At 46.1% G+C, this 22,062-nt stretch overlaps 1 protein-coding gene across 1 annotated transcript in view; it reads left to right on the top strand.

The window, feature by feature from the left end:
• Nucleotides 1–22,062, top strand: part of ARHGEF38 (Rho guanine nucleotide exchange factor 38) — a 118,310-nt gene that overhangs the window by 57,994 nt on the left and 38,254 nt on the right. Inside the window, exons 5-6 of the mRNA XM_070261629.1 lie at nucleotides 13,097–13,244; nucleotides 20,381–20,398. Coding sequence (XP_070117730.1) covers nucleotides 13,097–13,244; nucleotides 20,381–20,398 — 166 coding nt within the window. The remainder of the gene's footprint in view (nucleotides 1–13,096; nucleotides 13,245–20,380; nucleotides 20,399–22,062) is intronic.

Genomic DNA, 22,062 nt, shown 5'->3' with positions numbered 1-22,062 from the left:
AGCTGTTGGAAGCTTACTGTGTCAAAGGTGAATTTTCTGGCCTTATTGTAAATGCTAGTGTAACTTTAAAAGTTAAACTTGTGAAGGTAAATGATGATATGAATACGTATTTTGCTGGAGCACAGCATCACAGTGAAATAATGTTTTTACTTAAGTAAAAACTCTGTGGAACAGAAATGTACTCAGGCTTGGTGGAGGTGCCTATGTAATGAAGCTGTGCTTTCTGTTAACTGAAATGGTAATTGTAGTCAAAATTCACAAATAATCTTAGATAATCAAAGTTAGACTGAACTATGTTTAATATTTGGAGGATAAAGTTGATATTAGTTTAAAAAATAATCTCTTGCATGACAGTACCCACATTCTTTGCTGCTAGCCACTAACCAGCTTTTAGAAATTGCATTTTATTCGAAATCAGTTAGAAGTCTTTAGGTAAGGTATTCAACTAACAGAGGGCAAAAATAACTTCGGCTTTTTAATCTTTACAATTTGCAATTATTGAAAACAAAATCGCAGATGGGAAGACATTGAAATTTATCGCTACAAAAACAAGGAATTAGCTGGAAAAAAAATTAAACAATGAGAGTTTGTATTGTGTAAAAGATCTAATTTTGAAATTCTGTAATTATATTTTGGAAAACTTGACTTATGGAAAGAAGTTTTTGATGCAGTTCTTATTTAATAAGATAAATTTATATCCTGTACCAGATTTTGCAATATCTACATCTAGAAAAAATATTCAAAAATCATAAATAGAAGCAAGTTATTTGGTGAGCTTTATTGTCCAAAAATAGAGGAAAAAAAGAATCTAAATGTAATTAAAAAGACGGTACCTGTGAAAACATTTTAGCTCAAATATTTACACATTTCAATACAGAGAAATATATAATCAGAATTTTAATACCTTTCATTTAGCATAATTTTCTCTTGAGCTTATTAGGTGCCTCTGTGCTTATAGGAGAATATTTTCCTGTTAAAAATATTCTGGTTTACATATTTGAGAAGCAAAATAATAACACTAGTATTGAGTTTTAATCCGTAGACTAAAATAAATACAGAGTCCATACTGATATAAATAAATGAAGAAAAAGGAAAGCTCTTCCTTACAGTAGATTTCAATGAATAAATATAGAAGGAAAGAGGAAAATAGAAAATCACCATTAGGCAAACACTGCAGTCATAATTATTGCAGACAAAATCTATTGATTGATGCTGGATTTAGAGGGTGAAAGTTTGAGAAGATATATACTTTTCATAGCTTTAAAGTATCTCCTAAGTAATCATTAACCTCAAAGAGAAGGATGGGGCGCTGGCCCTGAGGCCAAGTGATTAACTTCACGCACTCTACTTCGGCGGCCCAGGGTTCATGGGTTCAGATCCTGGATGCGGACCTACACACCACTCATCAAGCCATGCTGTGGTGGCATTCCCCATAGAAGAGCTAGAATGACCTACAACTAGGTTATGCAGCTATGTGCTGGGGCTTTGGGGAGAAAAAAAAGAGGAAGATTGGCAACAGATGTTAGCTCAGGTCCAATCTTCCTCACCAAAAAAAAAAAAAAAACGCATGAAAAAAGTCTTGTGTGAATGTATGAACATATTGAAAAAAAAGAAAGAACAGGGTTGGCCCAGTGGCACAGCAGTTAAATTCTCACGTTCTGCTTTGGCAGCCCGGGGTTCCCCAGTTCAGATCCCGGGTACAGACATGGCACCACTTGGCAAGCCATGCTGTGGTAGGCATCCCACACATAAAGCAGAGGAAGATGGGCACGGATGTTGGCTCAGGGCCACGCTTCCTCAGCAAAAAGAGGAGGATTGGCAGCAGATGTTAGCTCAGGGCTAATCTTCCTCAAATTAAAAAAAAAAAAATTTTTTTTTTAAAAAGAAAGAGAAGGATGGTAACTTTATGGTGAGAAAGTGGGCAGAGACCACCTTCTCCAAGTGATCAAGGTCAACAATACCAGGCAATAACACATATGACATCCTGAACCTTGTGATACAATGTGCTGAGGGGGACATGATCACGTCTGTGGTACTTTTGTCCAAAATATATGCAATCATGAGAAAACATTAGACGTCAGCAGACAAACTCCAAAGAGGGACCCTCGACAAAATAACTGATCAACACTCTTCTAAATGTCGAGGTCGTTAAAGATAAGGCATGACTGAGGAGCCGTGGTCCTTAAAGACCGCAGAAGACTAGGAGGAGTAACAGATGAACACGAGCGGAGCCTGGATGGATCCCAGGTCAGTGAAAGAACATTAGTGCTGAACTTCAGATAAAGGGCTCAGTTTAGTTAATAGTGTTGAAGCAAACTTTGTCTCCTTTTTGGGGATGATTGTCCTATGATAACGGAAGTTGTTAACAATGGGGAAGCTGAGTGAGGGACATTTGGAAACGATCAGTACTATTTTTACAACTTTTCTATAAGAATAAAATTAATTCAAAATAGAAAGTTAAAAGTATTACAGTTTACAGAGAAAACTCAATTGAAGCTGTTTGCAATTTCAAGTTTGCTAACCATAATTTGCAACTTTGAGGAAGGTTACAGAAAGATTTACGGAAAAAATAAAATGGTAAGGCCATATTTGAAAAAGAAAGAGCTGGAGTCCTATTCTAATGTCCCCACCCTTTACATCTGGGCTATCCTTGTGACTTTCTCTGACCAATAAAATGTGGCAAACGGATATTCCACAATAGCCTTGCGACATCCACTCTCTGCTAAGGGAGAGAAGGGTCAGAGCAACGACTGGTCATTCTGATCGGCACAGCCGTGGCCGTGGACATGTGCGAGAGGCGCTCCGGGACCAGCTGGCCTCGGCGACAGCCTGCAAACACGGATAACCGCATCAACAGCACGGGGAGACGAGCCTGCCCAGCCGGGCCAGCCCTGCTCACACTGTCAACCCAGAGAACTGCGAGCAAACCAACAGTGTGGCTGTAAGCCTTTAAGTTTTGGGGGGAATTTTTTTTCTGCAGCAACACCTAAATAATACAGAGTCACAGAAAAGAGATTAATTAATCCAACTCAGATGATGAGGAAGGTGACTTTTGAGCTTGGATGTGAAAGAATTAGAAAGGTGGAGATTAGAGCAAAAGACTTTCTAAATGACAAACGGCTTGGAGGCCCCTGGGCAGGAGAGTCTGGGAGCCCTTGTAAAGGACCATAATCCGCCGTGGAGCCCAGCACCAAGGAAGCTCCAGGACCAAGCGCAGCAGCCGTGACATCAGTACAGGGCTCACCGGCAACCTCCATCACAACTCCTCAGCTCACATTTCAAAAGATAAACTGATTTTTGGTGAGATTCCCCAAACCACATTACCACAAAACGAAAAGCACAGGTGTCGCATTTGCCTGTCCTTAGATGGCACACCTGAGAGTTTGCGACTCACAGCCTGGCCCCAAAGCGGAAACTTTCCTGATCCCCAGTAAACCAGGGGGAGGGTTTACTCAGTGGTAAACTCGGGGTTCGGATGAGGTTCAGGTTGAAGCACAGAGAGTGTGTCTGTAGATCTGAGAGTCTGCCTGGACCATCATGCCAAGACAGAAACTGGGTTTTGAAATCTTGACTTAGGCAGGCTGTCTAGACGGGGAATGGCTCTAAATCCTTAGAGCTGGGAGTGTGAGACGTGACTCTCGTTTCCACTTAAACTGAAGATCATTCTGTCAGAATTTAAGAAAATAGCGAGCAAGGACAAAGCAAGTCAGACAAGAGCATAGAGTTGAAGGACACACAGGCTTCGAGATTGCTGACTCAGGGTTACATCCTGGCTCATCCATGACCAGATGTGGGATCTCGGGCCAGCAACAAAACCTCATTTCTCATCTGGAAATCTGAGGCAGTAACACGGACAGCAGAGAGTGTTTGTGAAGAGTGGATGAAACCGTGTACAGGTAATGATAGCCCAGTGCCTATCCTTGATAAATGTCCAATACGTGATGTTACTACCTTGTTCTTTTCCTGAGAATATTAAATTTATGCATCTATTTACAAAGCTTGATTTCTTATGTATGGAACAATCAAATACAATGTGACTTCTTTCAGAGGTCGTCCTCATGTTTTTCAAACAAATCAGGTTTGTGGACGTGCGTGGTTTCTCAGTGCTCCCAATCGCTATGCATCTTGATAATTCATGTATCTAATTAGGTGACACGTTTTCTTCTATGAAGGGTGATTTAACATATCAAGCATCCTCTCCACGTGTGGCAGAATGAACAGCAATTGTAGGAGGCACTTCCCAAGGACAGCCCTCGGCGAACCATGCCTCCTGGGATTTGTGCTGCCGTGGTCTGGTCCCATACTGACTCTGGACTGGCCCCGAGACTCGCTAACTAACGATGCAGTGGAAGTGACCCATTCTGGCAATGGGCTGAAGCCTTAAGAAGGGTTGGCAGTTTCTAGTCTTGTGATCTGGGAAGCCTGCCGTCTGAGAAGTCCAGCTACCCTGTGGGAAATACCACATGGAGACAGGTTGGACCCGAGACTATGTGGAGTGGGAAAGTGGCCCTGCTGCCCCCGCGTCCAGCTGATGCCAGCCTTCCCTCGTCCCCGCCGAGGCACCAGACCCATGAATAAGCCATCTTCACTGTCCAGCCAGTTAAGCCCTGAGTGGACGGCAGCCCCAGCTGACATCAGGTGGGCAGAAGAACCAGACAGCTGACCCTGTTGACCCACAGGATCCTGAGAGAAAAATCAAATGGTCGTTGTGTTAAGGTCCTAAGTTTTAGGGTGGTTGGTTACTCTCCAGCTGATAGCCACACAGGGCTTGTGTCCTCGGGGCATTTGCAACAATGTTGGAATGTTTCAAAGTATCAACAAAAGCCTGGGTCATGAAGAGTTTGCATCTACTTTTCGCGCCTCCCTCAGCACACTGTGCTGGGACCAGAGCTGAAAGAAGGTCGTGGTGGAGGACCCCCAGCGTCCCGTGTGCCTCCTCCTGAGGGTGAGCTGATCCTTGGAGAGGAAGACCGTTTAGGGCTCTCTGTCCTTTGCGGGTGAAGTGGGTGACAGCTGTTGCTCCATGGCAGCACGTTGCTCTCCTGAAGCCGCGTCTCCTGTGTGTCCCCACAGCAGGAATCTGTGCCTTACGCAGGGGTTTTGTGAGAAGAGTACCGGTCACTGACCATTCCTCCTGTCCCGATGCCATGCGGGAGACGTCACAGAGGAGCTCCCCTGAAGAATTGTTCTAGTATTATGGTCACACTCTGTGCATGTGTGTGTGTGTGTCTGTGCGTGTGTTATCAGGTCACAGATGGGCTGGAGCTGGTGAATTCTGGCCAGCGGGGCAGGTTGGGAGAGTCCCAGGCCTGCACACCAGCATGTGTAAGGCCAGTAGGGGGACCCAGAGGCAGAGAGCTCAGGGTGTTTCCTTCCGGATGTTGGCAGTAATGGGAGACCTGTCAGCCTCAGAGAACAGGACAGAAAAAAGGGGATGTTTCAGGGTCAAGTACACATACAGCCACACAAGAAAGCAAAACTCAGCAGGAGGCAGTCCCCAGGGTGCCGCGTGGGGTTGGGCCACGTGGGTCTGCTGAGTGAGCTCACGGAGGCTTAGTGACAAGCCCTACAGCTCCGTTCTCTGAGCACAATATCGAGTTCTAGGAGGCTGTGCTGATGGACTCAGCTGGCAGAGGTCAGTGGCTTAGCTGAGCAGTCAGATTTGAACGGAGCTGTGAAAAGTCGGATATTGCACAGAACACACATGGAAATAAAATCCTAAATCCCGTGACTGTCAGTGCTATAAGCCCCTGTGTCTGGCCGTGGCACCACCGGCTTGCAGCGGGTGTGGGGGACAAGTCACAGGATCAGTACAGACTGCACTGGCCCGCCTGGAACAGAGACCTCGCCAAAGGGGCTTCACCAAAAAGGGGCTTTTTTCTCATGTAACAAGAAATCCATCATTCAGTAGTCCAGGACCAGGGTCGCTGCCTGCCGGCTCTTTGCAGGCTTTTCTGTCACAGAACTTGACTTGGGGCGTTTGTCCTCATGGCCTCCACATGGCAACTCCCCTGCTGAGCTTTACTTCCCGCAGCAAGGGGGCAAACCCTCCTCTGCCCAAGCGTTTCCCCTCTGGAGGAAGAGAAGCCCTTCCCAGAGACTGCTGCCCACATCTCGTGCCTTCACCTCACACCCGCAGCATGTTGTCATCACACCCACACTATGTCGCTATCACACACACACATGCACACACGCACACTGGCACACGTACTCGCCACTTTTAACAGCCAGAGATTTCAGGAAAGGTCAGTATTTTCAATTGGATTCCTTGCTGGTCCAACTTCTGTTCCTTTGGAAGAAGGAAGAATGGATGAGTAACTAGCAATGGTTGCCGCGTGCGTTTGTTATGTTTCGGATGGGGTAGCAGCACACAGGACGTGGGGCGCAGCCCTTGAGAACGTGAGCTCCATGAGGCAGGGACTCGTGTGTCTTGTTACAGTTGTGTCCCCAGCACCTGGAACCCGTTCTCGATAAGAACTGCCCGGATGAGTGGAACGAGTGGAGGAGGAGGTGACGAGGAGCCTGGTCCCTTGGCTGGCACAGAGGGAACCCAGTGGTGGCTGTGATCAAGTCTGCCCGTGGTCTCCCACGCCATTTTCAGAGGCTGGCAGGCAGAATAGAGCAACCAGCTGCAGCAGAGCCACCGTTCTCAAGGGAGGCGTTTGCGAAGGTGTGATACCTGGAGAACCGTGGACTGGACTAAGAGCAGGGTCCTCAGGGTTGTCAGCCTTGAGCAGGGAGGCTTTTGTGCCTCTTCCTAATCCAGCCAGCAGAAACCATAACTTTCAGCTCTCAGAGAGCCAATGTTTTCTTTTTTTATTAAGCTATAACTGACATAGATAACATTATGTTAGTTTCAGATGTACAACATAATGATTCGTTACGTGTGTATATTATTGCAAAATGATCACCACAAGAAGTCGTGACTCCTGCAGGCAACGTTTACTTTCCCAACCTCTTCCTCCTCCCCTCCCCTTGTCACTCCACCCTCCCTGGAGGACAGAAGGACGCTAGAAAGACAGGAAGAAAACGTGCCATGGTCTGGCATTTGGCTCGATAATCTGCCGCCGTGTTTAGTCCCAGCCGCTGGACGCTCGCCCAGGCAGGATAAGCGGACCTCGGGGAGCTCTCCCCAGAGCTCCTGGGTTTTCAAGCTCCAGCACAGCTCTTTCATTCGCAGACGGCGCATTCACTCAGTTGTGGGTGACACTGCAGGAAGTGACACCAGAGACTCAGATTATCTCACCCAGATCTGGGACCTTCCTTCCAGGGAGGGGTCATCTCCACCCTCTGTCCTCACAGCACCCACCCTCTTCTGTGTATTCTGAATGCTCTGTCTTGACAAACAAGTTTTACTTAGAACCATAGAACTTTCTTTTGTGATATATCTTAGGCCATAATTCACACTTAAGATTTTAACTAAAATTCTCTTTTAACACCATTGTGGTTGTTTTTTAGAGCTGAATTTATTACATATTTTTGTCTTGCTAATATAAGTAACTTCCTACTTTAAACTCTTTGTCTTAGTCAGTTTGGGCTGCCATAACAAATTACCACAGACTGGGGCTTAAACAACAAGCGTTTATTCCTCGCGGCCCTGGAGGCTGGAAGGCTGAGATCCAGGCGCCTGGTTCCTGGTGAGGGCGCTCCTCCTGGGTTGCAGACAGATGCCTTCTCCCTGTGTCCTACATGGTGGAGAGAGAGAAAGCTCTGGGGTCTCTTCCTCTTCCTATAAGGACACTAACTCCATCACGGGGCCCCACCCTCACGTCCTCATCTAAACCTAATCACCTCCCACAGCCCCACCTCGTGATGCCATCACACTGGGGTCAGGGCTTCAATGCATGGACTTTAGGAGGAAACAAACCAGTCAGTCTGTAACATTCTTCATAAGTCACACTTCACAGAATACATATAATTTTTTAACATTGACACCTGAGCTAACATCTGTTGCCAATCTTTTTTTCCCTTCTTTTTCTTCTTCTCCCCAAAGCCCCCCAGTATGTAGTTGTGTATTCTAGTTGTGAGTGCCTCTGGTTGTGCTACGTGGACGCCACCTCAGCGTGGCCTGATGAGCAGTGCCATGTCGGCGACCAGGAGCTGAATCAGCAGACCCCTGGCCACCGAAGCAGAGTGTGTGAACCCAAACTCTCAGCCACGGGGCCAGCCCCTCACATAATATTTTCATAGAATTTTTGAATAAAATTTTACAGATAGTAAAGAGGGAGCCTTCAACTAGTCATGATTTCTTCCGAAATATTTCCATACGAAAAAAGAGAAAAGCATAGTGTGTTGATTAGCATCAAGTTCAGCTGGGAGAAAGAGAAAACAAAACATTGCTGGCTTAAATAGGACAGGTGTTCGTCTCTCTCACGTAAAAGTCCAAAGGCTTGTGTTCTGGATGTGTGACTGCTCTGCTCCACAAGGCCTCTGGGATGTACGCTTCTTCCCGCTCACAGCCCCGCTCAGCCTTCTCTTCATGAGCAAGGTGGTGTCTAGGGTCCAGGGAGCAGAATGCAGGAAAAGATGGAGAAGAAGGGGTGAAGGGCGAGCTAGCTGCCTCTTAAAGGAAGTGCCTGGATATTGCCCCAGCGTGCCTACTTACATCCCATTCGTGGACATTAATTACATGGCCACACCTTTTGCAAGGGAGGCTGGGAATGTAGTCTTTATTTGGGGCATATTGCTATAGAAAAGGGGGGACTGAGACTGGAGGACAAAGGCAGCTCTGTCACCCACAAACTTATTCCACCTCCCTGCAGTCTCCCTCACTGTGTTGTCCTGGCTTCACGGACACCAACCCTGGTTTCCTCTCTCCTCTCTGGCTGTGGCTTCTCAAGCTTCTCTGCAGACTCTTCCTCTTCTAGGCTCCTCTCAATGCTAGCGCTCCCAGCGTTTGGTCCTCAAGCCCCCTTCTCTTCTCACTCTGTGGACTTTCTTGCATGACCACATCAAATTCGTGGCTTCTGCTACTCAAGTTCACATACCTACATCTCCGTCCTAAATATTTTTCCCCTGAGTCCAGACTCATATATCCAATTCCATAAAGGACTTCTCCACCTGAACATACTCCGGGGGACTCACACTCACTACATTTAAGTTAAACTCTTTGTCTTTCTACCTAAACTCTCTCCTCATCTCCTCATCATTGTCTACCCACATGCCTCCTGAACCCAGAATCCTGGGACTTGAGTGGAATCATCCTCGTCCTCCCTCCCACATGTGCGCTGTCCGTTTCCTTCTCTCTTCTCCATCCTCCCTGCTTTTGCTTCAGTGATTACAGCCAACATCTCATGTGCGTGTGCACACGCCAGCTGCTGATGGAAGTACACTACACAGCTCGTTATTTATTTCGTGTGTTTCTACTCAAGCCTTTCAATTGGCTTCTCTTCTCCAGTCTCACTAACTCCTTCCCCAAATTCCATCTTTCCTATGACTAACCACCAGAGTAATCTTTCTAAAACACAATCTAGCCGTGTTAGTCTGCTGCTAAAGTCCACCAGGACTTCTCCATCACCTTCAGGCTGAAGGTCCAACGCCTTAAGGACACACGAGGTCCTTCACGATCTGGCGCCTGCCTACCAGCATGAGCTCTTCTGAGACTTTCCCACAGACATGGCACCACCCACCATCCTGGACCACCTGCAGTTTCTGCACAGACCTTGCTCCCTCACGTGTCTCTCTGCTTCCTTGCTCACTCACAGCTCTGATTTCAAGGGCAGGCTGCTATGGAAATAGCTCACAGGTCCTCAAGAGCAGAACAAGTGGCGCTCTGTGTTTTCTCTCTCTGTTATCAGACTTCTCACATAGTGCAGCGGTCAATGAGGGTTTACTCTGCTCTCTCCCTTCCTGGCCTTCGTGAGTTCCTTGAGCGATGTGCGGATTCTTATATCTGCAGTACCTATCAAAGTGCTTGGTGCCTGATAGTCACTCATTAAATAGTTGCCAAATAAAGATGAAGTAAAGAGCATAACTACCTCATTGCCTTTTATGCCATATTCCTAATCAAGGCCTGGGACAAGGAGGTCTCTTGGATATCATTGGTTTTACCCTGTTTACTTACCAGCAGGGGAATTCGTCCTAGAATGAGGTCAGAATAATACAGAGGCCACATCATTTGGTATGGCTCATCTTGCAGATGGACATGAGGGTCTAGAAACAAAGAGGAGGCAGGCAAGAAGAGGAACATGAGCACCCGGGTATTTACGTCAGTGAACGGAGCAATCTGCAACACGGGAGCAGCAGTTCCAGGGCGTGAAATATGCTCAATAATATGGGGAGTTGTTTTTAGAGGAGATAACTAAGGAAAAAAGGGTGCATTTTTTTCTCCTCTTCATGGCGATTGCTTTTTGGGGAAGTCAATGCAGACATTCTTGGGTTGTAGAATTTTTCAAAAGAAGCGCACGCTAGTTATATTTATTTTATAGGATTCTGGTGCTTTTGTGACAGGCAGCCAGAAGTGAAATTACCTTCACTGGTCCTGGCTCAGTCCCTTCTCCCCTCCTAATCATCTCTTCAAGCCCACACACATTAGACGGAGCAGTCGTCCTTCACCGCTAAAGAAACGCAGCTGAGAGGCGCGTTACCATGGAAACACAATCACGTTTTTGCTGCAAGACGCATGGCTTCACCTGCACTATTATGAAGCGGAATACATTGGGGGCCTGGGAGGGAATCAAGTATTCTGCCCACCGGTGCTGCACTTGGCCTTTGGGTGAATAAATGACTTTCAATTAGAGAGCTTAAATATCTTTTAACTTTAATAATTGTTATTAGAGCCCCAACAGAATTTTGCTTGGAAAGAGTAAAAACTCCGACTCTCTGTTAAGGAAAGAGCTATAAATTCTTTTAAATGAGACCACTTCTGTTAAAGAGAATACACAGGAATTTACAATTAATGGTTTCATTGTGTGTCAAATAAATGTCTTTGTCCTCTGCCTTTTGACTTTCTGACTTGATCCTGTTGTGATTTATGAGGTGGCCCCCACTCTCTCTCTGTCTCTATCTAGGCTGCCTTGCCTGAACAAGCACCTTTACAGCCTTGTCTTGTGTACTCACGCCTTGTGTATCGTGTGTGTGTTCACATCCTTGCTCCCTGGCTTGCTGGGGAGCTTCTCCTCAGCCGGTCACTAACGCCCTCTTCTGGTCTGCCGCCCAGCCCAGCCAAAACCCTCCCTGCAGCTGCCGCCCGCTCCGTTACCAAGAGGGTCTTCTCCCCTGATGCCCTGGATTTAGTCACCACCCTATTTTACTTTCTCTTCTCGTAACTACTCTACTTCTTACTGCTTGTGCTGCTGTCTTGAGGAGCCAATACACAAGACCTACACGGGTGGGAGGACCAGTTCAGTGAAATTCAGAGACAGAACCAGAATCTCTCATCCCTTCAGTTCCAGAGATGCCCACAGTCACTGAGTTTCCTGACAAGTCCAAAAAAGCACCATTAACAAACACAAACAACCAAAACACACACACACACGCAGAGTCGAACTACAGTCACAGGGAAGTCCCATGGAATGATAGGGAAAGAGAAGGCTTTTATTGGCTGGATATAGGTTAGAAAAGAATGTCATACTTTGACAGTACCAGTTTATTCTGGAGATGGTAGAGCCACATCAAGAGACAAGCGACATCTATTGAGGAACTCGTCAGTGCTGGGCATTTTTTACACCTACCTCACAGTTAATTCTCAGAGGCATCTCGAGAGCAACTATTATTTCCACTTTACAAATGAGAAAATTGAGACTCAAGGAATTTTTTACAAGCCCTTCCCGTAGTCACCACACAAACCATAAACGACGGTGATTTCCGGTTCTGAGTTCGGTGTTCTCTCCAAGGGCATCCCTTTGGACAAAGTGATCTGTGGAGGGTCAATGGTGGAGGAGAACGTAGCCTCTGATCCCAGTCCTGACCTTCCTGACAGGACTGGGGAAAATCATTTATGTGTTTCAAACTCAGATTTGTCTGTCCTTGTTTAATATGGATAAATAACCTCTTTTCTCCTCCTACGCACAGGGAGTTGATATGTGCAAAGCGTGTTGGAGGTACAAAGGGCACACCTATTCTGTAGGAGGATGACTTACCCTTGTTACTGTAATAGGCCCAGATTCATGGTCCCTGTCACTCCCAACTAGTTCCGTCCCAAATCATCATCGATCCCAAATTTGCAATGTTTTTGAGATCAGACCTGTCGCATATTTCTTCTGTGTCTCCCAAATCATCTTCACACAGTGCTGGGTTGTGTGGATGCTTAATATACGTTTTTACGTGATGGAGTGGGTGATTAAATCAAACTATTGTCCAACATGTACTCGAGCCGTCAGTTGTAGACTCGATTTTATCATAATATCAGAAAGGATTCCCTAAATGCCTGGACACAATTAGCCCAAGCTGCTTTATGAATCCTGGCTCATAGTATTACCCAACCTATTTCTAACAGGAATAACAGCCAATTCTTTCAATTATTACATGTAAGGAAATATTTTACTTCCCTGAACTCCATTGCTTGCCTTTTGGAGAATCTCAGTCCATGTCAGTGGAATAAACAGTGAGAGAGAATTTATATAGAACCTGACGTTTCACTCTCCACACCTGTAACAAACTAACACTAGGAGCTCCACGTGCGCGTCTGCTGTGTGTGTAGTGTGCTCTGAACTGTACACACGCTGCCCCTTTAATTCTGATAAAGTCCCTGTGAAATTGAATCTATCATTGTCCCCATCCTATAGGGCAGGAGACAGCTTCAGACAGTAAAAGCAACCTGTGCAAGTCCATAGCACAGCCTCATCCAAACCCTACAGATGGATCCCAAAGGCTGCCCTCAACTAGCCAGGAGCCTGAAGTCATCTCTGAAAATCCCGCTGTCTCCATTCAGAAACTCCTCCTTTGTTTTATGAAAGGAAGGAAGGGAAGAGACAGGGAGGGAGGGAGGAAGGAAGGAGACGTCACTTAACACTTAACGTCTCTCACCCTCCTGCACAGCCCAGGGTAAAGTGGGACCCCCTAACCTCTGACGTGAGTCAACACTGTCGAGTAATAAACGTGTGAGCGCTGGTTTGGTCTGACCTGACGCACGTTGCCTTTGTTTCACCTTTATCAGGAGAAGCATTCCTGCAGATCACAGGGCCGCTGGAAGATGTTTATAAGGTCTACTGCTATCACCACGATGAGGCGCACAGCGTCCTGGAGTCCTACGAGAAGGAGGAGGAGCTGAAGGGACACCTGAGCCTCTGCATCCAGTCTTTAAAGTAAGGCCTTTCCAGGCGACGATTCCCCTGCCCTGGCGGGTGCCTGCAGGCAGCGCTCTACCTGGGTGTGAACGGAGGTCTCCCGTCAACCCTGTGTTTGAGGAGCCTTCCTGGGAGCACGAGTTTGTGTTCTCTTTGTGAAAAGCTGACAGGACAGAAACTTGTGAAGATGAGCAAAAATAAGATGGGAGTAGATTTGGGGCTCTATAGGGATAGAGGAACGCAATATCAAAACATGAAACGTGGAAGCAAAGCCCCTCCTGAAAGCTGGTGGTACCCGCCTGCCCCCACCGGGTCCATGAGCGTGCGAGACACGTGTGGCTCCATGACCGCAGAGCACAATGAAGTCAATGGAACGTCCCACGACTCTGCATGGCCCTCGCTTCCGCCGACTCACTGTGGGATGAGGGGAGGAGGGCAGAGACCAGCGGGCCCTTTAAAGTCACACCCTCCTTCCTTGCCTCTAAATTGTTGGTGGGAGATGCTACATAGTATGCTTTTTTTAATCTTGAAAAACTGTCTTTCACTAAAAATCTGAAAAATATAAGCAAGCATGAATAAGATTAAAAAAAAACCTTACTATTTCATATATTAATTCCTTGCTAAACCACACATTAATAATCACAGTTTGCATTTTTTTTTCTGGTCTTATTTATATGCGTAAATATGGACATGGGTTTGGTTTGATTCTTTTAAATGGAATTAGTATCTTATGGTTTATGTGGTTTTCTCCTGCATGGAGCTTAAAACCAAGATTTCTGCCATACTCCACATCTTACCAGTGGTTCCGTTGCCTTTCATTTCTAAGGAATATCCATTGTCAAATGGTCCTGATTAGGCCAAGAACTGACCAAACAGAGACAGCTGTGGTGTATAAATCAATGCACACCCCCAGACTGACCCTTAGCACGCCCCCTTATAGACTCTATGGTAGGACGCAAAAACAGGGGGATCATGTGGTACAAGAGGCAAGTAGCTGGACTACAGTGAGGTCAGGAGACTAAATGAGACTACTCTGGAAAAAGCCTTTCCAGCCTAGAAATGGACTGAAAGTGGGTTTAAACGAGGCCCGAAGAATTTTTTAAATTAACTTTATTGCCCTCTACTGGTCCTTAAGTTATGGCAGTTCGACATTTTTCACGCCATGGAAAAGAACATATTCAAGTCAGCGAATCTCAAGCATTTCTTCAGTGCTTATGCAGCACCAGGCAGAGTTCTGGGTGCCGAAGAATAGAAAAATAAGTAAGACTTGGACCCTGCCCACACGGAGCCCAATCTGATCAGGTGACTCTTAAAGGTAACACGAGAGGAGTGGCTCCAGCTCATTATTTCTCTGCCATTTGCAGTTTCGGTCAGTGCTAGCAAATCAATTCAGAGAAAACTTACAGTTTGCAGTTGTACCCATCTTAATACATTCATATGTTAGGAGCAACATCTTCTAAATACATAGGTACTTTTTTCTTAGGGAGAATAACAGTGTTATCCTGGGTGTGAATGAACACCTTTCCCACCTTAAACGAGCAGCATGATCTGATCCAATAAACGTCTGCCTGAAGCCACTGTCCTTCAGTTTCCGGAAATCAAGGAGAGAAGTCTCAGAGCAGGAGAACAAGAGGCACTTGGTCGTCACTCCAGCCCCCGCCCCAGGAACGGAGGTGCCCACAGGGGAGGACACTGCTAATTTGCTCTGGCACGTGCTCCTGACAGCTGACCACAGCGTTGCTGTCTGTTCAGAGGGGGATGAACATCAGTTTATTATGCATTGAGCCTGTGACTCCCAAGAGAAAGAAATCGACCATGCCAGAATGTTCCACCGGGCAGTGTAGCTCAGTATCATACCCCCTAAAATCAGCTAATGGCAGAGGTCATCTTGAAACTTCATCAAGTCCCAATTACTGAAAATTACTTTCAGACCCAATGGCTTGTTTGATCTTCTTCTGAAAGTCTCGAGTCATTGCCCTGGCGATGTCCTGAATCTTGTATATTGAGCACCATTCTGATTTTAGCGAATAATTTCAGACACTGGAAGGTGCTCAGGTTTAGAAAGCACAAAATCCAAAAGAAGTCATATTGGCAGAACAGTTCCTTAAGGGAAAGAAAATCAAAATTAAATAGCTTAAATTAGAACTATTTTCCAAAAGTTGCCTTTCCATGAAAATAAAGTGAATGATGAATTACACAGGTTTGCCTGAGGCTGAGAGCAGTAGACTTATTGACATTACTATAATACTGACCTCAATTGAGCTAAGCTTTAAACTCTGAGGAATAGGTTTCAAACAGGTTTATAGGCTGGAGAGAGTCTGCACCACCCCGAGGGCTTGCTTTCCCCTGCCAGGTAGTCAGTCAACGCTATTACCATGGCTCTGCCTTTTCCTCTTGGTGAAATATCGGAGCACAGGTGTGCAGGGGCCGATTCCTAGTGAATAGGTATGGCCTCCCCCTTCTCTGTGCAAGGGCGTGCTGGAACAACTGGGTCTGAAGCAACGTCCACGGGAGTGGCAGCTTCACACCTCAGAAGGTAAAGTGGATTTTAAAGCAGCTCAGGTTGCAGATTAACCAAAATCAAAACATGTTTATTGAGGGCCTAGTAAATATTTATTGAGTGCTAGAGAATGTTGGAAACATTTTAAAAATATGTGTAAAAGCATAGTTCTTGCCTCCTAGGAAAACACCTTCTAGTTGGGTAGATAAACAAAAGCATCTGGAACGTGTAATAACAATACAAGAGTTAATTTAAATAACAAGCCTGAAGCTGTCATGATGAGATTCAAGACTAATTTCCAAAAGGATGGGAAGAGATTTGCTGGTTTTGTAACAGATCTGAGCTCACAACCTTTGGCTATTTTTTGAAGCCCATTTTGTTTCAAAAGAGAAACAGAAAATAATTGTGAATCCCTTTGGAAGCTGAGGGCACTGTTTCTCGGTGGGTGAGCTCCCCTGTGCCAGCTCCACGAGGGGTGTGGATTAACGATGCAGATTCCTATGCTTTGCTCCAGACCAAAGAAAACCACCAGGATCGCTGGGGTCCCGTCTGGAATCCACACTTTAACAAGCACCCTCCAGAAGGAGCGATCACGACCGTGGGGCCCTCCCGCTGCTCTCCCTGAAGCAAGTGGCTTTCTTCACAACATAGATACCATCTAGGCAGTAATGTGAGGGTTTGGAGACCTTAAGAAAGGAAAGTCGAAAACTGTCCAGAAGCACAATACCACCTCTGCATCCTCAGCCTACAAATTGGAAATCAGCAAGTTTTCCAAAACTCGGGCTTTCTGAGTTTTCTCAGTAGCTGGAAGAAACATTTCTAGCTTCATAGCCAGTTGTTATAAACTTATCTAGATTTTTCTTCCTCCTAACCAAGGCCACCGTCCTCAGGAGGACACTCCTAATTTCTAGTCATCTGTTGGCTGCTCATGTTACTGCGACAGCATCTCCACTCTGGGCAGGGAGAGAGATGGGGCTGAAGGCTCCTGTAATGCAGAATCTAAAAGAATAGATTTCAATTTGTTCACCACATTTTATATTTCTTAATATTATTCTAATGGAGTGTCCAAGTAAAAAGTTAAAATCTCTTCTGGAAATTCCTTCAGTTCCTTGTTGTATGGCATCGTGTTTGAGCAAAGACCATAATCCTTAAGGAATAGCCACATGAAAGCTTCTGTTAATTGTGAGTCAAATTATGAAGAGCCCATGAGGGCAGGAGTGTGGCGGTGGATGTATTAAGTTACTTTATCCCATAAATGGGCAAATGGACAAAATTCAACTTCCTCCTTCCCGAATTGTCCTTGGCTGGGGTTAACTGCTAGAAAGTTTTAGCCTAAAAGCAAATTTTTTTTAAATGATGAGCAAATAAAAAGGAGCATTATAATGCAGTGCCACAGCCCCGCTCTTGCACCAGGTTTCCCTGTTGGAAAATCTCTCAGATTCCTTCCATAAAGTGTTATACTTACTTTAAACACAGTGTTTAATTAATGTTATAATATGTATTTAAGTTTCATTTGATTGAAATAAATGAAACAGAAAGAGAAAAAAATTTCCCGTGTCTTCTCTGGAAGTTACAAGAACAATCTTTTCTTTCAACTTCAGAGTATGTGCTTTGGTTCCAAAATGATCACAATGTTCCCTTGTTTGTTTCCATAGAAAATTGCACTTTTATTTTTATTCAACTTCTCCCGAACATTGTCTGATCCGTGATTCCCAGGGGATACTCGGAAAATAAGTTCCTCATAGGAAGGGGACGGAGACTGGGGAAAGAACGTGAACTTACAGCCAGTGATGGAAGCCGTATCGGGCAGCGTTGGTGGTGGCGCCATTTCTCTCACTGACGCAGAGGAGCCTTCAAACAGCAGTTAGGCAGCGCCTACAATTGTGGCAGCTGCGGCTTGTTTAAACATTGTAATTCTCTGATTGATTCCCAACTAGGACGTCTTGGATTCAACAGAACATAGTTATTCAGGGTGTCTAAGAACACATTCATATAACCTGTCTGAAAAGTGAGGGACTAATTGCTTTACACGTCTGTTCATCATTGTTTCTACATGTACTGAGCACTGGGAATAACTTAGTAAGTCCATTAAAATTTATGAAATTCAGCATAGGCATTTATCGTTGAATTTCTTCTCAATAATTGAACATGAAACGACCATCTACTATTATGGGATGAGGTCACAAAGCTTTTTACGTTGAAAGTATTCATTGTATTCCAAAAGATTGGAAACCAGAGGTCAAGGCGATCAGGTTACTCACACAGGTTATTACTTTATTTCTCTATAACCGCATGAGGTTTTTAGAGAAAAACTTCCATCTCCTTTATTCCTGAAATTTAATGTGATTGGTTCCCATATTTTTATTGTTAATTGATGAATTTGGCAAATATGTTTTGTGCCACTACGATGTGCCACTCACTTTTTCAGCTACTGGGGCTACAGCAGAGAACAAGCAAGTATAAATCCTCGTCTCTTTGGGATGCGGGAGCAGAGAGGTAGACAATAAACTGAATAAGTATACAGCATATTAGACAGCGACCCAGTGTCCTGGAGAGAAATCAGACAGGGAAGGAGGATCAAGAGAACGGGGTGGGGGGTGGGCAGGGCACAATGCGGTCGGTCAGGGAAGCTTCTCTGGGAAGGGACAGCAGAGCAGAAGTCTGAAGGAGGTGAGGAGTAGCTACACAGATTCCTGGAGGAGGGGTCGTCAGGCAGACTAGCAAGTGCAGAGAACTCCAGAACACAGGGAGCCTGCCTGTGGCAATCACAAGAGCAGGAGGCCTGTGTGGCCCCTGAGACTAGGGGAGGGGAGGAGGAGGAGGGAGGGGGGGAGATGGGAGATGGGAGGAGGAGGAGGAGATAGGGTAGAGGAGAAGGAGGAGGAGATAGGGGAGAGGAGGAGGAGATGGGGAGAGGAGGAGGAGGAGATGGGGGAGAGGAGGAGGAGGAGATAGGGGAGAGGAGGAGGAGATGGGGAGAGGAGGAGGAGGAGATAGGGGAGAGGAGGAGAAGATGGGGAGAGGAGGAGGAGGAGATGGGGGAGAGGAGGAGGAGGAGGAGATAGGGGAGAGGAGGAGAAGATGGGAAGAGGAGGAGGAGGAGATGGGGGAGAGGAGGAGGAGATGGGGAGAGGAGGAGGAGGAGATAGGGGAGAGGAGGAGAAGATGGGGAGAGGAGGAGGAGATGGGGAGAGGAGGAGGAGATGGGGAGAGGAGGAGGAGGAGATAGGGGAGAGGAGGAGAAGATGGGGAGAGGAGGAGGAGATGGGGAGAGGAGGAGGAGGAGGAGATAGGGGAGAGGAGGAGAAGATGGGGAGAGGAGGAGGAGATGGGGAGAGGAGGAGGAGGAGATGTGGGAGAGGAGGAGGAGGAGATGTGGGAGAGGAGGAGGAGGAGATGTGGGAGAGGAGGAGAAGATGGGGAGAGGAGGAGGAGATGTGGGAGAGGAGGAGGAGGAGATGTGGGAGAGGAGGAGGAGGAGATGTGGGAGAGGAGGAGGAGGAGATGGGGGAGAGGAGGAGGAGGAGATGTGGGAGAGGAGGAGGAGGAGATGTGGGAGAGGAGGAGGAGGAGATGGGGGAGAGGAGGAGGAGGAGATGGGGGAGAGGAGGAGAAGATGGGGAGAGGAGGAGGAGATGGGGGAGAGGAGGAGGAGGAGATGGGGGAGAGGAGGAGAAGATGGGGAGAGGAGGAGGAGATGGGGGAGAGGAGGAGGAGGAGATGGGGAGAGGAGGAGGAGATGGGGAGAGGAGGAGGAGGAGATGTGGGAGAGGAGGAGGAGGAGATGGGGGAGAGGAGGAGGAGGAGATGGGGGAGAGGAGGAGGAGGAGATGGGGGAGAGGAGGAGGAGATGGGAGATGGGAGGAGGAGGAGAAGATGGGGGGAGAGGCCAATGGGAGGACTTCAGTTTCACTTGATCAAAATGGAAGCCACAAAAGCCGGTGAAGCCTGGTGAAAGTTTTTGTGAGATTCATCTCATTGGACCCGTGAATTGATTATAATCTTGTAACACTGTGCACACGCAGTGATATTACAGAGCACTTGGCAGCAGTTCTGCAAGTCGATTATATTTTCCTTTGTAATCTTGTAACCTCAGTTTCTCCTATTACTATGTTGAATATTCCTTTTTTCATAACATAAATAAAAATTGACATTTAAGTCCATTTTCAAATGATCACATTTTACTAACTACAATTGGAATCAACATTTTTAACCTGATATAAAGTGTGAAACATGAAGGGTATATAAAGTAAAATAAAATTTTAGGGACATGATTATAAAATAATGAGATCAATTCTAGGGCTGGCCCCTGGGGTAGTGATTAAGTTTGGTGCCCTCCACTTTGGTGGCCTGGACTTGCACGTTTGGATCCTGGTCATGAACCTACACTACTCATCAGCCATGCTGTGGTAGTGACCCACATGCAAAGTAGAGGAAGATGGGCACAGATGTTAGCGCAGGGCTAATCTTCCTCAGCAAAAAATAAATAAATAAATAAAATTTAAAAATAAAATAATGAGACCAATTGTATAAAACATTCATGAAAATGACTTATTTATTTTATGCAATAAAAATTTTAAAGTTTTATAATGTTTGTATATTGTCTCAAATATGTGGATTTACATGAATTTACCTTTTTTCCCTTCTCTTACAGGAAAATATACATGCAAGAGTAAGTACTTTTGTTTTTATAATAGAAATCAAAAGTAAAAATAATGGAGAAAAACTGTTGAATATTTCTGTGCAAGTCAGAATTTTTAGTTTTTACAGTTATGTTTATTGCTTTTAATAAATCTCAAGATTTCAAAGACACTTACCCTAGACATTATTGGTACATTTGTTTCCAATTTGTCTCAGATGATCTTGCTTATTAAATTACTACCATATGTACTTTAGGAAACTTCTTAGAAGAATCCTGTGGTGTAATTGACTTAAATCACAAGGTTGCTGGTGCCGGAACTCTTCAGAGCTGCTCATCACACATATGTTTACGAATCTTGATGTGTCCAAAAGCACCTCTTCCTAAGAACATTAGCCTTAAAAAGTCTCAGATTAATACCATAATGTTTTTGAAGTTTCAATAGATTAATGTACAAAAGGAAATATTCCTCACACATTATGATAAAATATTGGGTTTCTCCTAATTTGGACTCTTGCATGATTTACAGGGAAAAAAATCATACACACATACATAGCAGGGAAATGAAATATTAAGATGAAATAGTCACTAGGACAATACAGAAATTATCATAAAAGCCACACACACGCACACACCTTGGAGGATGTCTATTTTTATAGGAGAGAAACCTGTCTAGCTGACTAGCACTGAAGGGAGGATACCGGCTTAAATACGCAGTCAAATTTACCAGGACTTCAAGAAGCTCATGTTTGGCTTAGCAAGGTCAGCAACTCTCCAAGGTCCTGAGTTCCTAGTCCGTGTGTGTGTGTGTGTGTGTGCGTGCGTGTGTCTGCTTGTGTGTGTGTGTGTGTGTAACTTGTGTTCTAAACTCCTGAAACTTTACATCAAGAAATACGAAATTTACAGAATGAAAATTATATTAATGCAAGCTGTGAATAGCTGTTGTTCATGCTTTGGTGCAGAACAACCATGAGGAGAGAATTCCAGAAGTGAGGTGGATGAAGCGGGCGCGGGTACAGGACCCCCGGAGACTAAGGCTTTGCCCTCCAGGCAAGCCCACAAGTCAGCTTTTGACACCCCAACGAGCACGCAGTTTGCTCACTTTACAAGTCTTTTCTTTCAAGTGGAAAAACATATCCTATAGTACAAACAGAAGCGAGTAGGCTCGTTCAGCGAGTTCGCAGCTCTGAGATGGTTGGATCCGAATTGGTTGCGCGAGAGGAGGGCTCCCGGCTTCTCCCGGCCGCAGTCGATGGGGCTGTGGGGCACTGCTGCTCACACAGCCTGGGCCCTGCCGCGCGCCTGGGACTGCGGATGCACGGGGCTGGGAGCGTGGAGAAGCACTGCCTGCCTGCAGACGCTGCTTAGCTTTCCTTTCCTAAAGCTTAGGCCTCTATAACCAGCAGACCGCTAGGGAGAGCGCGACTGGGGAGCATGAGGGTCCGCCACCCCAGCCCGCGCGCACAGGCCCCTGCAGACAGAGCTCAGCACGCAGCACGTCCCGCCGGATCCTCGCAGGAAATTGGCTGGCGCCGCGGCGATCCCGCTGTGGCTGAGCGGGCTGCGTGCGCCCGAGCCTCGTCCACGCAGGACTGAAAGAAGCGCCGCGCAGCGCGTGCCTGGGGCCGTCAGCCGCGTTCTCCGCGAGGTGCTTTCCTGCGGTTCTCTCGCGGGTCAGCGGGCGCGCGCTGCTGCAT

Source organism: Equus caballus, chromosome 2 (genome assembly GCF_041296265.1).
Source record: "Equus caballus isolate H_3958 breed thoroughbred chromosome 2, TB-T2T, whole genome shotgun sequence".
NCBI lineage: Eukaryota > Metazoa > Chordata > Mammalia > Perissodactyla > Equidae > Equus > Equus caballus.
Note: the sequence above shows the minus strand (reverse complement) of the source record. Positions and strands in the feature narration are given on the sequence as shown.